A 23,313-nucleotide genomic window follows, 5' to 3' on the forward strand; every position below is an offset into this window, starting at 1 on the left:
AGAGAGAAACAGAAAGAGAGAGAGATCTTCCATTCACTGTTTCACACTTGAAATGGCTGCAATACCTGAAGCTGGGCAGGCTTAAGCCAGGAATTCCATCCTGGTCAACCATGCAGCAGAAAGACAGAGAGATGGATTGAGAGGGGAGCATCTAGAATTCCAAACAGCACTCCAAAATGGAATACAGGTGTCCCAAGCAGTGGCGTACCCTGCTTTGCCAGAATGCCCACCCTCATTCTGTAGGTTTTTGAAGTGTATTTTGCAGTTCTGAATTTAGGTGTATACACAAATTTGCTAGGTTTTAAAGCAACGGCTGCCTAATCATTAAGTAATCTTCCTGTTTGTCTCTGATAATTTTCCTTATTCTGAATTCCATTTATCTGAAATTAGTGTAGTACCTCCAGCTTTCTTTCAATTAGTTTTAACATATCTTTTGCTATCGCTTTATTTGAACTTGTCTGAATCAGTATATTTAGTGAATGTCCAAAAGACAAGATGTAGCCGAATATTGTTATTATACTCACTTTGTCAATCTTTATCTTTTAATGAATATATTTAAACGATTCACATTTAAGCCTTTAAATAAGAAGATGGTTTTCATCCTATTTCACAATGGTTACTGTTCCTCTTCCCTGTCATAGCTAATAAATGATGTTTCTAAGCCCTCTACTGTGAAAAGTTAGTGGGATTCCTCAAGATAAAGCAAAGTATTGGATCCCTAAGTCCATGTTGCCTGGGAGTTTCCCATTCATGGTAGGAATGGCCTCCAGCCACTGGGTAAAATTGCCTTCACACAAAGTTACCCTCTAAGTGCTTCAGCCAGGGCTCTGTTCCAGATAAGCAGGTCCCAGCTGTGATTCCAGCTTTACGACCTTTGATGATTCCTGGGTGCTCATTGCATTGTAACTGCAACTCCTTAGTGTGCCCAGAGAAGCTGTTGATATTTGTTTTGTTTAGCTTATTATTGTTGTAATGAGGAGAGTAATGACTTTCAAGTCTTTTCATTTCGGAAATGATACTTGAAAGAACTTCCACTTTGACTATGACATTGTCTAAATAAGATCGGCGTTGGAGCCTCGGGTGATTACTGACGCCATAAACAAGAGTGTCAATTGTTAAATCAACAACAGGAGTCACTGTGCATCTACTCCCCATGTAGGATCTCTGTCCTTAATGTGTTGTACTATGTGAATTAGCGGTATAACTAATACTCAAACAGTACTTTACACTTTGTGTTTCTGTGTGGGTGCAAACTGTTGAAAACCTTACTTAGTATATACTAAATTGATCTTCTGTATATAAAGATAATTAAAAATGAATTTTGATGTGAATGGGATGGGAGAGGGAGCGGGAGATGGGATGGTTGCAGGTGGGAGGGAGGTTATGGGGAGAAAAAGCTGCTATAATCCAAAAGCTGTACTTTGGAAATTTATATTTATTAAATAAAAGTTAAAAAAAAGAAAAAAAAAAAAAAAAAAAAAAAAGAAATATATATACAGTATAATTAACAAAACCATCATTTTTATGGTGAGGCAGCTGAAATTTACTCTCAGATGTTTTAATTATGCAATACATTATTCTATGTTAACCCTGTTGTACAGTTTTGCTTAAAAGAACAGATAATATGTTTTATAAATTAGGAATAGTCTATGGAACACCTTAATGAAAGAAGCCACTGTATTTGGAATAAAGTTAAATGTAAGGGGCTGGCGCTGTGGCATAGCAGGTAAAGCCACTGCCTGCAGTGCTGGTATCCCATATGGGTGCAGGTTCATATCCCGGCTGCTTCACTGCTCTCTGCTATGGCCTGGAAAAGTGCTTGGGCCTCTGCACCCATGTGGGATACCCAGAAGAAGCTCCTGGCTCCTGGCTTCGGATCAGCACAGCTCCAGCCATTACGACTAACCAGGGAGTGAACCAGCGGATGGAAGACATCTCTCTCTCTCTGCCTCTCCTTCTTTTTCTGTGTAACTCTTTCAAATAAATAAATAAATATTTAAAAAAAAAGTTAAATGTAAAATTTGAATCTTCTTTACTAGCATTCCCAAATATTAAAACAGCTTTTATTGCTTAACAACATGCTACCCTGAATAAATTAGGAGACTTTTCATTTAACACTTAGATAAATTCTTTTTAAGTCTTGTATTAAATAATGTGAAGAATATGCATATCAAACCATCAAATGAACCATGATGCTAACATACCATTGAACTGTAGGCTTGTAGCTCGATGGTATCTTTTAGAGAAGGTACACTTCTTGACATGTGACAATCAAAGTTAGGAGAAGGATCTAAAGCAACTTTGTTTTTATCCACCGAAGGCTGAATTTTCTTTACTTTTCCAAATAGAACCTTAAAAAAGTAAGAATATACCAACATATTTTTAAAATCAGTCTTCAAACAAAAAAGCAAGGCTGTTTAAACAGGTAGAAATATGAATGGAAAGATGAGCCATGTCCCTGATGAATGTGATGACTTAACAATTTTCAGAAAATTTTTTAGAAACAAATTTTAGTACAAAGTCTTATCTTCTAGACTATAGAAACAGCTCACTATTTTTTTAAAATCTAGGTTACAGAGAATGACAGGAGAGGTGAGTTACAATTACAGACATTAAAATGTTTATTTAATATTTTAACAAAAGAGGGAAACAAAGCAAATAAAAACCAGAACAAAATTTAAAAAACCCATAAATAAGCCCATATATAATAAAAATATAGTTCATAAATTATATTACTAAAGGTACTGTTTGGAGTAAGTGATGCAAGAATATGTTATTCAATAAATGGTAAGGAACAACTGAAAAAATTTAATTAGACTATTAATTTGTAAATTAAATAAATATAAAACAAGTTAAACAGTTACTTATTAAAAACACAATGAAAAAAATAAAAAACATTTTTCTAATCTAATCCCAAAATGAAAAAAAAATTTTTTTTTTTTTGACAGGCAGAGTGGACTCAGAGAGAGAGAGAGAAAGGTCTTCCTTTGCCGTTGGTTCACCCTTCACCCTCCAATGGCCGCTGGTGCCTGCGCGCTGCGACCGGTGCACCGCGCTGATCCAAAGGCAGGAGCCAGGTACTTATCCTGGTCTCCCATGGGATGCAGGGCCCAAGCACTTGGGCCATCCTCCACTGCACTTCCTGGCCACAGCAGAGAGCTGGCCTGGAAGAGGGGCAACCGGGACAGAATCTGGCACCCCGACCGGGACTAGAACCCGGTGTGCTGGTGCCGCAAGGCGGAGGATTAGCCTATTGAGCCACAGCACCAACCCATCCTTTCACTTTCAGTTTGCATGTGTCTTTGTTGGTGATACGTGTTTCTGGTAGGCTGCAAATAGATGGGTTTTCTTTTCTTTTTTTACTTTCCATTTAGCTAGTCTGTATCTTTTAACTGGAGAGTTGAGGTCATTTACATTCAAGGTGACTATTGCTAAGTAACAACTTGATCATGCTGTTTTTCTATGAATATTACTATTGTTTACTTTGGGTTTCCTCTGTACCTTTACTGGGAGGTTTTCTGCCTTCACCATTTCTCATAGTGATGACCATGTTTCTGTGTTTTTGTGGTTAGCACATCCTTAAGCATCTTTTGTAAGGCTGTACAAGGGGTGACAAATTCTTTCAATTTCTGTTTGTTATGGAAGGTCTTTACAGTTATCTTCATTTCTAAACGAGAGCTTTGCAGGGTATTCTGGGTTGACAGTTTTTTTTCTCTTAAGACTTGGAATATATCTCACAATTCTCTCTTAGCCTGTCCTAACGGAGCTCCTCTGAAATTAATCTGGCATTTCTCTCATGCATATTTTAGAATCTTTTCTCTAGGTTTTACTGTGGAGAGTTTGACTACAATGTGTTGTGGTGAAGATCTTTTCTGGTCATGTCTATTACGAGTTCCGTGTGCTTCCTGTATTTGGATGTCCCTTTCTCCACATTAGGAAGTTTTCTTAATTGTTTCACAAAAAAGGACTTCTAATCCATTCTTTCTTTCCATGCCTTTATGTACTCCTAAGACTTGTACGTTGGGTCATTTGAACTGAGTCTGTTCTTAAGGCTTTCCACCATATTTTTTATTTGCTCTATTGAATTCTTCATTTCCAATATTTTGTTCGGATTTCTAACACAGCAATTTCATGAGAAAAGTTTTCTGTCATGTCATGTACAGATTTCTTCAGTTCGTGGATTTGCTTCTGATTACTTCTAAGTAATCCTATGAGCAGTTTTCTGAATTCTGTTTCTGGCATTTCTTTAATCTCTTCATTTTCACATTCTACTATTAAAGTGTTGTGTTCCTGTGGGGGCATCATGTTGTCTTCCTTATTCTTGTGTCTTGAATTGCTGTGTTTCTATTTAGGCATTTGTAGAGATATTTGTTGGCTTTTTTCCCCCTATGATGGCTTTTATCTTTGCATTATGCCTCTGTGGATTAGTGGAGTGTCTGTTCTTTTTTTTTTTTTTTGACAGGCAGAGTGGACAGTGAGAGAGAGAGACAGAGAGGAAGGTCTTCCTTTGCCGTTGGTTCACCCTCCAATGGCTGCCGTGGCCAGGGCGTTGCGGCCGGCGCACCGCGCTGATCCGATGGCAGGAGCCAGGAGCCAGGTGCTTTTCCTGGTCTCCCATGGGGTGCAGGGCCCAAGCACTTGACCCATCCTCCACTGCACTCCCTGGCCACAGCAGAGAGCTGGCCTGGAAGAGGGGCAACCGGGAAAGAATCCATCGCCCTGACCGGGACTAGAACTCAGTGTGCCTGCACCGCAAGGTGGAGGATTAGCCTAGTGAGCCGCGGCGCCGGCCGGAGTGTCTGTTCTTTCAGTGAACATCTGAGGCATGTGCTGGGTATGACCAAGGAGCTCTGTTCAGTGCTCCAGGGTGCAGGGAATGGATGTCCAAGGTAATCCCCAGCTCTGCTGGAATATTTTCCCACTCACCTTTTCTCCTCCAAGGAGACCAATGCCTGGGCGCTAGCCCCAGTTGGGTACAGTATTTGTCCACGTTGCTACAAGTACCACACAAATAATCTGTTTAAACCTCAGTGTGAGCACAGATCCCACAGCAATGACCCTTACCAGGGAGTCCTGAGCGTGTGGAGCCACCCAGTGACTGCTGCAAAACTCAGCCACACACTGTGGCCTCCCACACAGCCACAGGGTTTTCACAGTTCCAGCACACAAGGCTCCCACAGTGTTGAACACCCAGACCCCTGTCAATGCTCCCAGCCAGACTCAGGTGTCTCCTCTTGGCTGGTTGCTGGGCCTGCAGACAAGCTGGCACAGCTGTTATGTATGTCCAAAACAGCATCCACCTGCTCTTGGCTACTTCAGGACACTGGTGCCATGTAGTTGGGGGGAGAAAAATGTACCCCATTTTTTCCCCCTAGGTTGGCAGATATACTGTCCTCCACAGGGCTGCAAGCCAGACTCTGCCAGGGTCTTCCCACAGCTTCACCTCCAGTGGCTTGGGCTGCTGCAGTCTGGTTTCACTCTCCAAAGCTGGTGCTGAGGTTCTCGGCTACAGGGCTCCTGAACTGTGTGCGTCCACACCCTCCACATAGATCCACACTGTCCCTCTAATTCGCATGGAGTTTCCTCTGCTGTTTTCTCCTTAACTCTTCCCTGAGACTGCACGTTTTTTAAAATTATCTTTGCCTGGACTAGAGCAGTAAGCTCTCTTCCTATTCCACCATCCTTGTGCCTCTCCTTTGTACACTTCTTGTGGGAGCCAGGGTAAGCTACTGTAACACTGGAGACATGTGCTCTGATCACTGATTACTGCTTCTGATAAAAGGTACAGACAGAGGCGGCAACCACTATTGTCGTGTTGCTGTGTTTCTCCCCATCTTTGCAAGCTCCTTCCTCTTCTTCTGACAAAAACTTCTGAGAGATTTAAAGGGCCAGTACCTTCTTCATTTTTCACACTTTCCAATTTTGGGAGCCAACAGAGAAGATTCTGACATTCAAAGGCAACCACATACATGGCGGAAATCAAACAGTCAGTGTGCAAGCAGAGAGGAACAAGAAGGCTCAGAAACAGATTGGAGAAAACCTTACTATGTATACGCCTCAGGCTGCTTCTGGACACAGAAACAGCCTAAGATAATAAACAAAAGAAAAAAAAACAAAACAAAACAAGAAAACAGCAAATCCTGGGAAGGGGATCTGATTTCCAGAGTTGCCACATTTTAAACTCATATATCTGGTTTTCAACAACAACAAAATCACAAGGCACACAAAGAAACAGGAAATTAGGGCCAGCATTGTGGCACTGTGAGTTAAGCTGCTGTCTGCGACACCTGCATCCCCTATGTGTGCCGGGTTCGAAACCCTGTAGCTCTACTTCTGATCCAGCTTCTTGCTAATGTATTGAGAGATTCAGCAGAACATGGCCCAAGTACTTGGGTCTCACTCATGTGGGAGAACTGGAAGAAGCTCTTGTCTCCGGCCTGGCCCAGTCCCGGTCACTGCGGCTATTTAGGGGGTCAACCAGTTGATGGAATATGCCTCCCTCCCTGAATGTAACTCAGCCTTTCAAATAAATAAAATTTTTCTTAAAGAAGAAGAAACAGGAAATTGTACCTCATTAAAGGGAAAAAAATAGAGCAACACAAACTGTCCCTGAAAAAAAGACCCGATGGAAGATTTACTAGAAAAACACTTTAAAGCAACTGTCTTAAAAGAACTAATAAAGAAGTAGAAGAAAGCTCCAGATAATTATGCACAAAATTAAAGTATTAAAAAAAGAAAAAAAAATTTAAAAAATAACACACAAATCCTATAGCTGGTTAAATAAAATAACTGAAAATAAAAACTCACAAGATGAGGCCGGCACTGTGGTGGAGCGGGTAAAGCCACCGCCTACAGTGCCAGCATCCCACATGGGCACTGGTTCGAGTCCCGGATGCTATACTTCCCAGCTCTCTGCTATAGCCTGGGAAAACAGTAGAAGATGGCCCAAGTCCTTGGGCCCCTGCTCCCATGTGGGATGCCAAAAAGAAGCTCTTGGCTCTTGGTTTCAGCCTGGCCCAGTCTCAGCTGTTGCAGCCATTTGGGGAGTGAACCAGTGGATGGAAGATTTCTCTCTCTCTCTCTCTCTCTCTGTCATTCCCTCTTTCTGTAAACTCTTACTTTCAAATATAAATAAATCTTAAAAAAAAAAGTTAACCGAACCTACAAGACTTATGGGGTACTGCCACGAGGGCCCACATACACATTGTGGAGGTCTGAGAGAGAAAAGGCATAGAAAATATATGACGACATAGATGAAAACTTCCCAAGTTTGATGAAATACATGAAAATAAATATGCAAGAAGTTCAATGAACTCCAAGCAGGAAAAACTCAGAGGGCTACAGTGAAATAAAAAATGTTGAAAGCCAAGACAGAAATTTTTGAAAGCATGAGGGAAGCAACTCATCATACACAAGGGATCCTCAATCAGATAATCAACAGGTTTCTCATCAGAAACTTTGGAAGCCATAAGACAGTGGGTTAATATATTTAAATTGCTAAAGAAATAAACTGTGGGCCAAGCATGCTATATCCTACAAAGCCATACTTCAAAAGTAAGGGAGAAATGCACACATTTCCAGACAAAAGACGAGGGAATTCATTCCTATTAGAGTTTTAAATTACCCATAAGAAACTTCATTCCCACCATACTGCCCTGTCAAAAAGAACCCTGGATGCTGAAATGAAAGAACATTTGACGGTAACAAGCACCTCTGTGAATAAAGATCTCAGTAAAAGTAAATACATGGAAAAAAATTTAAAAAGTAAATACATGGGAAATTATTAAAGTGAGTATTATAACAATGGTATATAACCACATTTTGTTTCTATATGATATAAAAGACTAATACATTAAAATAATTATTGATCCAGAGGTGGTAATGCCACATTTTATTTCCCACATAATTTAAGAGACTAATGAATTAAAGATGTAATTTTGTGATATCAACAACTGAAAGCGGGTGACAGAGCTGATGAAATGCCAAGTCTTTACAAAGCTGTCAAGTTAGAGTGCTATAATTTTAGAATATTATGTGGAATTCTCATGGTAACCTCAAAGAAAGTAGCTAATGAATAGTAACAAAAGGAAACGAGAGAATTTAAATATTTCACTAAAAAACCTCAAACAACTAAACACAAAAGAATACAGTAATACAGGTTGAGCATCCCTAATCTGAAAATTTGAAACCAAAATGAGAGCATTTTTGAATTCTGGATGTTCAACTGAGAAAGTTTATGCAAATATTCCAAAATCTGAAAAACTCCCAAGTCTGAAACACTTTTAGACTCAAATATTGATAGGGAAAAATAACCTGTATTAGTTATGAGGTACCAAAACTGTAACACTATAGGAAACAAGGCAAAATGAGAGAAATTCCTTCTTCTTCTTCTTTTTTTTTTTTTAACAGGCTAAGTAGACAGTGAGAGAGAGACAGTGAGAAAGGTCTTCCTTTTCCGTTGATTCACCCCACAATGGCCGCTGCGGCCGGTGCACCACGCTGATCTGAAGCCCGGAGCCAGGTGCTTCTCCCGGTCTCCCATGGGGTGCAGGGCCCAAGCACTTGGGCCATCCTCCACTGCACTCCCTGGCCACAGCAGAGAGCTGGCCTGGAAGAGGAGCAACCGGAACAGAATCCAGTGCCCTGACCGGGAATAGAACCCGGTGTGCCGGCGCCGCAGGCGAAGGATTAGCCTAGTGAGCCGCGTCACCGGCCGAGAAACTCCTTCTTAATAGTGATTAATTTAACTAGAAATAGCTGAATTCTCCAATCAAAAGACAGAGATTGGTAGGGTGGGTAAAAAAATATGATCCACCTGTAACAAAATGATTTTCAATATAAAGATACAAATTAATTGAAAGTGAAAATATGGGATGGGAAAGGGTATTCCATACAAATAGTAACCAAAAGAGAACAAGGGTAGCTATGCTGATTTCAGATTAACAGATTATAAATCAAAAGGGTCATAAGAGCAAATAAGGATGTTATGTGCTAATAAGAAGTTCAATACATGGGGCCGGTGCTGTGGTGTAGTGGGTAAGGCTGCCGCCTGCAGTGCCAGCTTCCCATTTGGGTGTCAGTTTGAGTCCCCGCTGCTCCACTTCTGATCCAGCTCTCTGCTATGGCCTGGGAAAGCAGTAGAATATGGCCTAAGCTCCTGGCTCCTGGCTTTGGATCAGCACAGCTCCAGCCATTGTGGCCATCTAGGGGGAGTGAATCAGCGGATGGAAGACCTCTCTCTCCTTCTCTCTGTGCCTCTGCCTTTCTGTAAATCTGCCTTTCTAATAAAAATTTTAAAAATGTTCAATACAGAAAGATATGACAAATATATTTACAAACAAATAACAGATCATCAAAATAACTAAAGAATTGATGGAATTAAAAAGGGGTAAACAATTGGAGATTTCAATTTTCCAGTCAATAATGGATAGAACATTCTAAAGGTCAGTAAGGAAAACCTACAATTATGGACAGAGCAATCAGATGGAGGATCAATAAGGAAACAGCATCTGAACAACATAATAACCAACTACATGGCCGGCGCGGCGGCTCACTAGACTAATCCTCCGCCTTGCGGCGCCGGCACACTGGGTTCTAGTCCTGGTCGGGGCACCGGATTCTGTCCCAGTTGCCCCTCTTCCAGGCCAACTCTCTGCTGTGGCCAGGGAGTGCAGTGGAGGATGGCCCAAGTGCTTGGGCCCTGCAACCCATGGGAGACCAGGATAAGTACCTGGCTCCTGGTGCGCCGGCCGTGGCGGCCATTGGAGGGTGAACCAACAGCAAACGGAAGACCTTTCTCTCTGTCTCTCTCTCTCTCTCACTGTCCACTCTGCCTGTCAAAAAAATAAATAATAATAATAAATAAATAACCAACTACATTTAACAGACATACACAGAAAACTCTACCAAGAAGAGCAGCATGCACATCTTTCTCAAGTGCACACAGGGCATTTTCCAGGAGACTATAATGTTAGGCCACCAATTAAGTCTCAATAGATTTTAGAACCCGGATAATTTTTTTTTTCTTTCTTTCTTTTTTTTTTTTTTGACAAGCAGAGTGGACAGTGAGAGAGAGAGACAGAGAGAAAGGTCTTCCTTTGCCGCTGGTTCACCCTCCAATGGCCGCCGCGGCCAGGGCACTGCGGCCGGCGCACCGCGCTGATCCGATGGCAGGAGCCAGGAGCTTCTCCTGGTCTCCCATGGGGTGCAGGGCCCAAGAACTTGGGCCATCCTCCACTGCACTCCCTGGCCACAGCAGAGGGCTAGCCTGGAAGAGGGGCAACCGGGACAGAATCCGGCGCCCCGACCGGGACTAGAACCCAGTGTGCCGGCGCCGCTAGGTGGAGGATTAGCCTAGTGAGCCGCAGCGCCGGCCAGAACCCGGATAATTTATAAATTATATTCTCCGACCAAAATGAGATGAAATTAGTGATCAACAGAAGGAAAACTGCAAAATTCACAAATGTGGAAAAATTAAAAAAAAATTTTTCCTTTTTATTTGAAAGGCCCACTTTCAAATGTTCACTTCCCAAATGCCTGCAACAGGCAGGGCTGGCCAGGCTGAACATAGGAGCCTGTAACTCAATTCAGGTTTCCCACAGGGTGGTAGAGACTCAACTACTTGAACCATCATCTGCTGCCTTGAGAAGCCAGACTGGTATTAGACTTGAACCAAGAACTCTGACATGGAATGTGGGTATTCTAAGGTGGGACTGCTGTGTCAAACGCTTGCCCCACAGAATTTTATCTTTGTTTTTTTTTTTTTTTTTTTTTTAAAGCATTTAAAGTGATTTCATAATTTTAAAAAGTTTTCTTTAAACCTAACTGTGATAGATGTATCCTATTTCAGAGAAAGAATGTATGCCAAACTTAATGACACACTATTGCTGGGCACTGCAAGTCAGCTTTTTTTTTCCCCCAAGATTTATTTATTTATTTGAAAGAGAGGAGAGGAGAGGGGAGGAGAGGGGAGGGGAGGGGAGGGGAGGGGAGGGGAGGGGAGGAGAGGAGAGAGGTCTTTCATCCGTTGGTTCACTCCCCAATTGGCCGCCAGGGCTGGAGCTGCACCGATCGGAAGCCAGGAGCCAGGAATTTCTCCCAGGTCTCCCACGTGGGTGCAGGGGCCCAAGGACTTGGGCCATCTTCTACTGCTTTCCCAGGCCAGAGAGCTTTCCGATCCAGAGAGCTGGATGGGAAGAGGAGCAGCTGGGTCTCAAATCGGCGCCCATACGGGATGCCAGTGCTTCAGGCCAGGGTGTTAACCCGCTGCACCACAGCTGCAGCCCCAACAAATTAGCTGTTTTTAACAATGCTTTCTCTCTTTCTCTCCCCTCACAGCCCCTCTCTCTCTCTCACACACACACAGGTTCAAAGGTCCTGTATACCCGGTACCCAAGTTTCCCTTTGTTTACATCTTACATAAAATGGCACAATTACCAAAATTAAGAAATTAGGACTGGTGAACTATTAAATAACTAAAATAAATGGAAAGGGTTTGACAATTTTATCTTAAGCTAGAATTATGGTATTACAATATTTCAGAAGAAGGAGCTTAAAATGCTATAGTACCAATGATGGTATAAACCAAACAGAGAAACATATATGCTTTGGGAAGACAGATGATAAAAGCTGACTTTGCTTACTTGGGAGTTTTGTCTGTGCTACATACTCATGTAAAGAGGAATAGGGAAGAATTCTGAATGATGATAATAATATTAAATATATTTTATATAATTAAAATATAATTTATAATAAAAGGAAAATATATTCATGTTAATTTAAAACAAATTGTCCATAGAGTTAGTAACTGTTTTATGCTGCCCACCTTAAAAATTATAATATTTTCCACAGTAATGCTGTGACTATGAGCATAATTCAAGGCAATATCAACGTGTCTAAATATATAAATTCCAAGAAGAGGATTTCCTAGAATCTTCAGTGTAGAGGATTTGGTACTTATTCCTTTCTGATATATCTCTGCCACATCACTTTGAGGAAGTGCTAAAAAGCAGAAATGCTCCTCAAGTTCTCTGCCATGTCTTCCGTTCTCTCGCATCTCAGACCTAAAACAATTAATGCAGATAGTTAAAGGAGAATACCAACAGCAGTTTCACAGAGAAGATAAAATTTCAGTTTACCACAGTTAGAAAGCAAGAAAGTATATGACAATATTCAGAAGTGTTATTACTCTGGGATAATGAGAATTAGAGTCCAGTCATCTAGGATTTACGGGCTACATTCTGTACAAGGTTAGTGATAGTAACAAGAGCTAACATTTCCTGAAAGCTGTTAATGTATCCGGTATGAAGTCTTAAGCTCTGCATGCATTTTTTCATTTTGTCTCAACTGCCCGAAGAGTTACTATAGCTGTTATGATGTATATTTTAAAAGTGAGAAAAATGAGAGTCAAAAAGGTAATTTTGCCGAAGTGGCAAAGCAACAGAGCTGGAACTGTATGTGTCAACTGTTGCCTGTTAGGGTCCAGAGCTCAATTCTTACTAACTGTATTATGGAGGAAGGAACACGCATTTCTTCCTATGTAACTACATATTTGTATATGATCAAGTACTAGGAACATTCCTCATTCCTTAGGGATCTAGAAAACAGGTGGGAGAAATAAGCTCATATTTGTTTCTAGACTGTTTTAGTAATTTTTTTTTTTTTTTGATAGGCAGAGTTAGAGAGAGAGAGAGAGAGAAAGGTCTTCCTTCCGTTGGTTCACCCCCCAAATGGCCACTACGGCCGTTGCACTGTGGCCGGCGCGCTGCGCTGATCTGAAGCCAGGAGCCAGGTGCTTCCTCCTGGTCTCCCATGCGGGTGCAGGGCCCAAGCACTTGGGCCATCCTCCACTGCCTTCCCGGGCCACAGCAGAGAGCTGGATTGGAAGAAAAGCAACCGGGACAGAATCTGGCGCCCCGACCGGGGCTAGAACCCAGGGAGCCGGTGCCGCAGGCAGAGGATTAGCCAAGTGAGCCGTGGCGCCGGCCTAGACTGTTTTAGTAGTAACAAAATTATAAATCATCCTCAGAAAAGATTAAAATCAGAGACTCCTGATTCTAGTACTTCCCTAATAAGACCCATTTAATTGCATAAAACAGAAAACCCTACCTCACACTGGCATATCATATCGGGTGTTCTACATGGCTTGTTCAAGAACAGTGAAAGTATCAACCAGCACACCAAGTAATAAAATAGGTTCGGATACATGTTCAAAATATGATTCCAAATAACTTTTGGCAATTGAAAGCTACAGAGCCTAGCAAAGGAATGCTTGTATGCACCACGAAAGGAAAATTAATTTTTTAAAGTATATGCTTTTAATATTTATTTCCTAGAGCTTTACCACAGAATTTGCATTATATACGCTATGCACATATGCATGCTGGTATTTGTTTCATTTGTAAGAATGAATGTTAACAGTACACAGGACCACAAAACACATGGCAACAGTAAGAAACAAGTGTACTGATTATGACCACTTTTCTCTCATAGTTCTGGAAATGTCAATTTTTTTTTTTTTTTTTTAACAGGCAGAGTGGACAGTGAGAGAGAGAGACAGAGAGAGAAAGGTCTTCCTTTTTTTGCTGTTGGTTCACCCTCCAATTGGAAATGTCAATCTTAACCTTTGACCAAACATGTCATCATTTCCTGCTCTTTTTTTTTCAACTCGGCATCAGAGATTCTGTGAACAACTATGATCTTTATGTTGACTGTTAAGGCTTAATTTTCATGAAAGAATTATAATACTTCCCCTCCTATTTTTCTGATTGCTCAGTTGGGATTCTTCAGATCTGGAAAAACATTAACTTTCTGGGCAATGCCTATAAAAATTCCCACTTGGAAACACTAACAGGACCCAGGGTTGAAGGAAGAAAAGAGAAGCACACCATTCTAAGTTTCTTGTACTACACATAAATATAGTATTATCTGAAGAAACACTGTGGTAAAGATGTGTAGCAGAGATCCTTGAGTAGGGTTTTTCAACAGTGGCAACACTCACATTTTGGGCCACATTCTTTTGTTTTACCTAGTCATACACATGAACATTTTGGGTTAAATTCTTTGTATCTAGTTATGTTTCTGGCCAGACATTATATCATTTTAAGGGACTTAGTGGTATGAAACAATTTAACTTAATAAAAATCTGACCCGGGGCAACAAATACCACTGTAAATTAAAGCAGAAAATCCTACCTGGAGTTTTTTTTTATTATTGGTAATAAAACTGGTAAATACTTTTTAAATTTTCAATTGATATTTTCAGAATTACATTTGAAAAAATTTAAGCATAAATATGATTTAAATTCTAAAATGACCAACACAAAATTAGATTTCATAATTATTTCTGACTTCTAAAAAGTTGTATTGGAAGTTTGGCTTTCCAGAGTCACTTACATACTAGGATTTATGCTATAATGTTAAAAACTAGAAATTTTGTGTCTCAAGATTTCCATTTCAGAAACAACAGGTAAAATGAACCTGAATAGACTTGTATAACATAATCAGATGAGTATATGAAGAACTAACATGTACAGAGTGCTCTATTTTTTTATTTTTATTTATTTATTTTTTTGACAGGCAGAGTGGACAGTGAGAGAGAGAGACAGAGAGAAAGGTCTTCCTTTTGCCGTTGGTTCACCCTCCAGTGGCCCCCGCTGCCGGCGCACTGCGGCCGGCGCCCCATGCTGATCCAAAGGCAAGAGCCAGGTGCTTCTCCTGGTCTCCCATGGGGTGCAGGGCCCAAGCACTTGGGCCATCCTCCACTGCACTCCCTGGCCACAGCAGAGAGCTGGCCTGGAAGAGGGGCAACCGGGACAGAATCCGGCGCCCCGACCCGGACTAGAACCTGGTGTACCAGCGCCGCAGGTGGAGGATTAGCCTAGTGAGCCGCGGCGCCGGCCCAGAGTACTCTATTAAGAGACATTAGTAAGCATCAGACTTTTTGCTAATACAATATTATCTTATATTTAAAAAGAGTAATTTTTCAGAAATGTTTCCCATGTTGAAAAATTAAATGTATTTATTATATTACAGGCAGATGCATATACACAGACACACTGACAGTGTGCTCCCATATGCTGATTCACGCCACAAAGGCACACGATGTCTGGGGTTGGGCAGAAGCTTGAGGCTGAAGACCAGAGGTGAGAACTCAATCAATTATTTCATGCGGGTGACAGGAACCCAACTACTTGAGCCATCACCACTGGCTCCTGGGGTGTACATTCACAAGAAACTGTAGTGAAGATCCAGAGCTGGGGATCAAACCCAGGCACACTGATACGCTATGTGGGTGTCCTAATCACTTTACCCACTATGCCAAATATCTCCCCATTTAAAAAAATGTTTATTTGTTTTTATTGCAGTTTTTGAAAGGCAGACGCAAGGGTGTGCTGGTTTACATCCTTGCCCATAATAGCCAGTGCTGGGCAAGGCTATCGTTAGGAGCCAAAAACCCAATTTGGGTCTCATATATGGGTGGAAGGGACCCAAATACTTGAGACACCATCTGCTGCTGGGGTGCACATTAGCAGGAAGCTGGATTTTAAGTGGAGCAGCAGGGACTCCAACAGCATCTGACATTGGATGAAGGTGTTCCAGGCATTCCAGGTGGTGATTTAGCCACACTGCCTGTCCATCCTTCCCATGTTTTCATGCAGCAATACTACAGAAGATTTTGTGTCAAACCTACACCTTACAGATTCTTTAAGCTCTGGAGTGGAAAGACCAAAATTAGCCCAGTATTCAGGTGTTGGAATTTATATTTACAGTCTTGTCTGTGGGTTTCTCATTTGGGTTATTATTTTTTAAAATTACTATTTTATTCAATTTTCAAGAAATCAAGACGTTATAGAAGCTAATATAAAATTAATAAGTGGTAAAAACAGGACTAGAAGCTTGTGTATCTTTCTGAAGATCATGAACTTTTAATTAAGTATGTGCTACTGCGCTAGCTCCCTACTGAAACCAACAGAGTGAAGGTATATATGCCTCAGATGGAATACCTAGTCATAGCTAATCACATCATCCAGAATAGGTTCCAAGACAGACTGCATACAGTAGAGAAACAAAAGTTTTTGTTGAGTAAATGCAACACAGGAAGTATCTTATCCCTAAGTTTAACTGGAAACAAAAGTATAAATGAGATATTTAGATACCAGGGGTGCCTACAGGACAGAATTAAATTATTCAAGTAAGTACTTTTAGAAAATAAAGCAATGAGATTATTTCTCTGGAGAGCTAGAAAGAGAATTTACTAATTTTCAAGTCCATCAGATTGCTACTGGTAAGAAGTCATTATACAATAGGTCCAAAGTACAATATTCCAATCCCCACTTATTCACAGGGAATACATTCCAAGACCCTCAGTAGATACTTTAAAATTGTGGATAGTATGGAATCCAAATTTCTTTTTTCATTTTAATTAAGCACTTAATCGTGCACTACAGTAACTTCTCCAGTTGGATGTATAATGGCAGAACTAATATGAATTTTTTTCCTCTTTTATAATTTCATGGATACAAGATTTATGCTGACTGTAGCCTTGGCAACAACCTCAGCACACTTTTTTTTCATTCCTCAACAGCTGAAAATTCTGTTTTTCACTTAAAGCAGGGGAAGGGAACATCAACCTGCAGGCGGTATAAGACCTGTGAAATCACTTGGCCTGCTGATTTCAATAAATAATTTACTGGTGAAACAAAAAATCTATAGCATGGTAATTTTTAAGTTGATATTTTATATGGTCCACAAATAAAGTTATAAATACTCAAATGGCCTTTTCCACAAAAAAGTTTCCCTCCCCACCTTTGACTTAAAGGAACCACTCTTACAGTTCTTCTTAGGCCTATATGAATTTTCAGTATCATCATTATTCAACTTTGGAGTAAGTCAATTAAGAATTACTAAGAGAACTATGACAGTTACTGTGACAATTTAATAACTGAGATGGCTACTAAGTGATTAATGGATGGGAAATGTACAGAGTGTGGATTCAAAATAATTAACTTTATTATCTCAGGTATCTAAGTCTAAGATAGGTGAAGTTCTAGGGATGGTTGGTAGAAGTCAATTACTAGCAGTTGTAGTATTAGCTGGCTAGTAGCTGGAAGCTGTTCCCAGCTTCTAGACGTTATCCACACTCCTTGGGTTATTATCTCCATCTTTGAAGCCTGTAAAGGCAGGCTGAGTCGCTCCTGAATCTCTTTTTCTCTTTCATTTCCTTTCTCTGATCCACTCTTCTGCTTCCCTCTTCTATTTTTTAAGTGCTAATGTGTAGAGCCCAGTTCACAACAGCTAATATATGGAATCAACCCAGATGTCCATTAACTGACGGCTGGAAAATAAAATGTAGTATATACACATGACAGAACACTATTCAGCCATAAAAAAGAATGAAATTCTGGCTTTTGAAACAAAATGAATGCAACTGGAGACCATTATCCTTAGTGAAATAGGCCATCCTCAAAAGACAATTTTCATGTTTTCCCTGGTTTGTGGTAACTAATACACAGATTACAAAAAAACCTGTAGTACATGTGAGTAAAATGGACATCTTGAGATCTGATTATTGTTTACGGCCCTGTCTATACTCCTAAGTAATAGTGGTTTTTCTACTTACTACTTGATTCTTTATTTAGTGGAGGGTTAAGCTTGTGATTATAAAGTAAACTGAAAATATGTCACTGTAAAAATTAAAAGAAAAATAAGAAGGGAAGGAGGAGGAGAGAGTAGGAGGGAAGCTGCAAAGGTGAGAAGTATCATTACATTCTTAAAACTGTATATATGAAATACATGAACTCTGCCTCTTTTATATAAATAACATTTTTAAGAAGTAAAAAAAAAAAGAGTTCCTGTGATTAAACTAGGTCTACCCAGACAACCTGAATAATCACCAATTTCAAAGTCTGTGCTATAATTTAGATACTAGCTTGAGTGACCTTCAAAGGTATATATTAAAAGCTTAGTCCCTAGGGTGGTGCTATTCTGAAATGATGAACCAAACGATACATCTCAAGAACTAAAAAGAAAAAACCAAACCCCAAATCAGTAGAAGATAATAAACATCAAAGCAGAAATTTAAAAAGAGTTAAAAAAAATCAACAGGGAGAAAATGAAATGAAGAGCTGTTTTCTGAAAGGATAAACAAAATCAACAAACATTTATACTAACCAACAACAACAAAAAGAAAATTGAAATAAAATTAGGTATGGAAAAGCAGACACAATTGATATCACAGAAATTGAAAGGATTATTAGGGATTACTATGAAAAATGATATGGCAACATACTTTTTCTTTCTTTTTTTTTTGACAGGCAGAGTGGACAGTGAGAGAGAGAGACAGAGAGAAAGGTCTTCCTTCCGTTGGTTGGTTCACCCCCCAAAATGACCGCTATGGCTGTTGCACAGCGCCGATCCGAAGGCAGGAGCCAGGTGCTTCCTCCTTGTCTCCCATATGGAGGCTTGGGCCATCCTCCACTGCCTTTCCGGGCCACAGCAGAGAGCTGGACTGGAAGAGGAGCAGCCGGGACAGAATCCAGTGCCCCAACTGGGACTAGAACCTGGGGCGCCGGCGCCGCAGACGAGGATTAGCCTAGTGAGCCATGGCACCGGCCTGGCAACATACTTTTAAACACAGAAGAAATGAGAACAAATTTCTGGAAACATATAACCTGCCAAAACTGAACCATGAACACACAGGAAAGTTGTACATGTAATGAGACTGAATCATTAATAAAAAGTCTCTTAACAAAGAAATTCCCAGAACTAGATAGCTTTACTTTTGAATTCTACCAAATTTTTAAGGAAGAACTAACACTAAATTCTTCCCAAAATATTGCAAAAAAATTAACAGGGAAGGACTTCTTTCCAACTCATTCTACAAGGCCTGCATTACTCTAATACTAAAACTAGACATTGTTACAACAAAAAAAGAAAAATGCATATTAATATCCCAAATGAATACAGATGCAAAAATTCTCAACAAAATGCTAGCAAACTGAACCCAACAGTTCAACAAAAACATTATCACAGTCAAGTGGAATTTATTCCAGGGATACAAGGATGGTTCAACATGTAATCAATAAATGTAATACAATAGAATGAAGGACAAAAGCCACATGATTGTAGTCACAGATGCAGAAAAAGCATTAAATAAAATTCAATATCCATTTGTTATAAAAACTCTGAACAAACTAGGTATAGAAAGAGCGCATATCAATTATAAAGGTTATATAAACCTACAGTCAATATCATACTGAAGGCAGAAAAGCTGAAAGCAGTTCTTCTAGCCATGGGGAGAGGAACCTTTTTCAGCCAAGGGCCATTCGTGTATTTATATCATTTACAGGCCATACAAAATTATCAACTTAAAAATTAGCCTGCCATTGATTTACTGAAATTTCCAGTGTAGCCTGTGGTTGTCTTGACAAGGTCAGACAAAATGATTTCATGAGCCTTACATGGCCTACAGGCTGGACAATACTGACCTTTGCCATCTGGACAAGAGAAGAATGTTCTCTCTTACCACTTTTATTCAACACAGTACAAGAGGTCTAGTCTTAGCCACAGCAAATATGGAAGAGAATGAAATAAAAGGTATACAAATAGGGAGAGAGGATGTCAAATCATCCTTGACTGCAGATACGATTATACATACAAAATACCTGAAGACTCCTCTAAGAGACTACCAGAACTGATAAATGAATGCTGTAAAGTTGCAGGCTAAAAAATAAACACATAAAAATCAGTTGCTGTTTATACATTATAATGAAACTGCTGGGACAGAAATCATAAAAGCAATTCTACTCACAATAACTATAAAAATACTTATGAATGTATTTATCCAGGGAAGTGAATGACCTCTAAAACAAAAATGATAGAACACTGTTGAAAGGTACAGAAAAGGACACACACAAAAATGGAAAGACTGTTAATGTTCATGGGTTTAAGGAATACTGGGGGCTGGCATTGTAGTGTAGTAAGTCCAGCCTTGGCCTGTGGTGCCAGCATACCATATGGGCACCAGTGGGATTCCAGGCTATTCCTCTTCTGATTCTGCTTCTCGATAATAACCTAGGAAAACAGTAGAGATGCTTGGGCCCTGGCCACCCACAACGGAGATCCAGATGGGGTTCTGGGCTCTTGGTTTTGGCCTGGCTCTGTGGGCATTTGGGGAATGAAACAGTGGATGGAAGATATCTCTCTCATCACTCTGCCTTTTAAATAAACAAGACAAGTCTTTTAAAAAGATACAAGAAAATGAATTCCTAGCACTGGAGTTCTGGGTCAAAGGGTATTCTTTTTACTTTTGTAATTTTGATATCAAATTTCAAATAAGATAAATCTTTACTGTATGAATTTGAACTCCATTTACTGGGCAGAAAATATTTTAAAGAGAGGTATTTGGGAAAAAAGTAAGGCAAGAGATTTATGCTTTGTCCTACATTTATCTCCTGTGACATGTCGTTCCTTGTTAGTCCATATTATCACTAACTTTGGAAAGATGAATTCTCTGAGCTCAATTTGAGAAACTGAACTATCAAACTACGCAGGAAGAAGAAATTTTTTTTTTTAAATCAAATCTGAATTTTCAATGATTTAAAAGCTAGATCTCAGAGCACTGTGGCATAGTGAGTAAAGCTGCAGCCTGCAAGCCAGCATTCCTTGGGGTGACAGTTTGAGGCCTGGCTGCTCCACTTCTGATTCAGTTCCCTGCTAATGGCCTGAGAAAAGCAACAGAAGACTGCCTGAGTGTTTGGGCCCCTGCACCCACGTGGGAGACTGGGATGAAACCTCTGGTTCCTGGTTTCAGCCTGGCTCAGCCCTGGTATTGTGACCACCTTGGGTGTTAACCAGTGGATGGAAAACATCTCTCTCTATACAGCTCGTTCAAATAAATAATTTTTTTTAAAAAAGATTGCTATTGGGTCTATGCAGTAAATAATTAAGATACTCTAATATCTTCAATGTCCTGAGCAATCTTCCCCAAAACTGCAGCCTCATGACAGACATGATCTGTGCAGCAAGGTAGAGATTACCACCAACCCACCACACCGGAACAGTGAGGGTCCTTCCTGTTCTCTGAATCAAATGCCTGTCTTAGAACCTCTTACCTGCAATACCCCTGTCCTAGGACCAAATTCAATTCAATTCGAGATTTTGACTTCAAGTACAGAAATCCATTCAAACTGGCTTAAAAAATAAGTTAACTTTTCCCAGCAAGTTCAGAAGTCATCATCCTCTATCAGGGTTAATTGGTTCTGTGACGCCACATGTCATCAGGCATTCAGGTTTCTCCCATCTGCTGCTCTGCTGTACTTAGTGTTAGGATGATCCTAATATTGGTCTCATTATTCTCCCCAGGGTGCTAGTTTCAACAGCAAGAAAAGGAAGTCTCCTTGTTCATATCTGATTGGTTTCTCTTCCCCAGAGACCTAAAGCCTCAGTGTGTCACTGGTCCACATCAGCTCAGTTTTGCCTGTTCTTGGAAATAAATATCAATAATATGAATAAAATTAACCATGGCTGACTCAGGCTACATATCTGGGGCAAAATGTAAATCCAGCCATTAAGTACAGATTCAACCACAGCATCGAGCTGAGAACAGGCAGTATTTAAAATGATTATCCTGGGGGCCGGCACAGTGGAGTAACGGGTAAAGCTGCCGCCTGCAGTTGCCAGCATCCCTTATGGGTGTCGGTCCAAGTCCTGGCTGCTCCACTTCCTATCCAGCTCTCTGCTTTGGCTTGGAAAAGCAGTGGAAGATGGCCCAAGTGCTTGGGCCCCTGCACTCGCATACGAGACCTGGAGGAGGCTCCTGGCTCCTGGCTTCTGATCAGCCCAGCTCTGACTGCTGTGGCCATTTGGGGAGTGAACCAGCGGATGGAAGACCTCTCTCTACCTCTAACTCTTTCAAATAAATAAATAAATTCTTAAAAAGAAGTAAAATTATCTTTTCAGATGTTTGATATTTTCAAAAGTTACCTTAAACAAAAAAAGGCTAAAATGATACCAATACTCAGAGCAGGAGACTTAATAAGAATTAAACTAAGCTTGCTTTCTACTCATTAAGGCCAGCTAAATATTGAAGACTTACTTCAGATCTTCTCTCAAGACTCTTAGGAGGAACAACTGGTTCCTTATATGTGCACCCACATCTTTATTAAAACATTACATTATTTTACATTTAGCTGTATATTTCTCTACTAAAATAAAAACTTTTTAGGGCCTCTGAGAAAACTCTTCTTTGTTTTCTGAAGATATCAGAAATAATGTCAGATGCAGTAGGCACTTAAATTTTAATGAGTGATCAAACAGACATTCAGATTATTGATATGTTTTTGCTGATTTCACGCTTTAGTAGTAGACACAATGGAAATAAGAAATGGAGACTGTGGCTGATGTTAATGTCCCTGCTGCTCCAGTTCTGATCAGCTTCCAGCTAATGGCCTGGGAAAGCAGCAAAAGATGGCTCAAGTACCTGGGCCCCTGCCACTCATGTGGGAGACCCAGAAGAAACTCCTTGCTCTTGTCTTTGGCCTGGCTTGACCTGGCCATTGCTGCCATTTGGAGAGTGAACCAGAGGAAAGATCTCTGTCTCTCCTCTTCTTTCTGTAACTCTGCCTTTCAAATAACTAAGTAACTAAATAAATCTTTCAAGAAAATAAATGAGACTGATATCTTTTTAAAGTTATTCACTTGTTCTGAGAGTGTAGATATATAAATTTATTCTTTCTCCCCTAAGAAGACTGATAAAAATTAAAGCCAGAGACAGTCACTTTTCACTTCTCCATTGTATTATCCTGTCCTGCTAACCATTCTGTTTATTTTTTGTTTCCAATTTTTCCTTAACATTACTTCCTGGTATCACTGATTTTGGAAAGTGAGATAAAAGATTAATTTGACATTTAAACTCCCACTGTGTTGCCAGATTGTTTTATACCATGGACACAAAAACAAAGATAAAACTCACATTATAGTAAGTTTATAGTAAGGGAGAAGAGAACAATAAACATAATGCCTTAAGTCCTATATGGGGAGGGTCCGGCACTGTGGCATAGTTGGTAAAGCCACTGCCTATGGTACTGGAATTCCATATAGGCGCTGGTTCAAGTTCTAGCTGCTCCACTTCCGATCCAGTTCCCTGCTAATGACCTGGGAAAAGCAGCAGAAGATGGCCCAAGTGTGTGGGGCTCCTGCATCCTTGTGGGGGGCCTGGAAGATGCTCTGACCTCCTGGCTTTGGCCTTTTGCAGCCATCTGGGGAGTGAATCCACGGATAGAAGATTTCTCTCTCCGTCTCTCCCCCTCTCTCT

At 40.4% G+C, this 23,313-nt stretch overlaps 1 protein-coding gene across 6 annotated transcripts in view; it reads right to left on the reverse strand.

Moving 5' to 3' along the window:
- Positions 1 to 23,313, reverse strand: part of TEX15 (testis expressed 15, meiosis and synapsis associated) — a 93,959-nt gene that overhangs the window by 33,419 nt on the left and 37,227 nt on the right. For all 6 annotated transcript variants that reach the window (XM_089327327.1, XM_051834099.3, XM_089327329.1 and 3 more), the window contains 2 exons: positions 11,825 to 12,062; positions 2,205 to 2,351 (listed from right to left, as the gene is read on the reverse strand). In XM_089327327.1, the coding sequence (XP_089183453.1) occupies positions 2,205 to 2,351; positions 11,825 to 12,055 (378 nt within the window). In that variant the 5' untranslated portion in view covers positions 12,056 to 12,062. The remainder of the gene's footprint in view (positions 1 to 2,204; positions 2,352 to 11,824; positions 12,063 to 23,313) is intronic.

The sequence above is a fragment of the Oryctolagus cuniculus genome, chromosome 2 (assembly GCF_051225735.1).
Source record: "Oryctolagus cuniculus isolate XC-2025 breed Fujian yellow rabbit chromosome 2, ASM5122573v1, whole genome shotgun sequence".
Taxonomy (NCBI): domain Eukaryota; kingdom Metazoa; phylum Chordata; class Mammalia; order Lagomorpha; family Leporidae; genus Oryctolagus; species Oryctolagus cuniculus.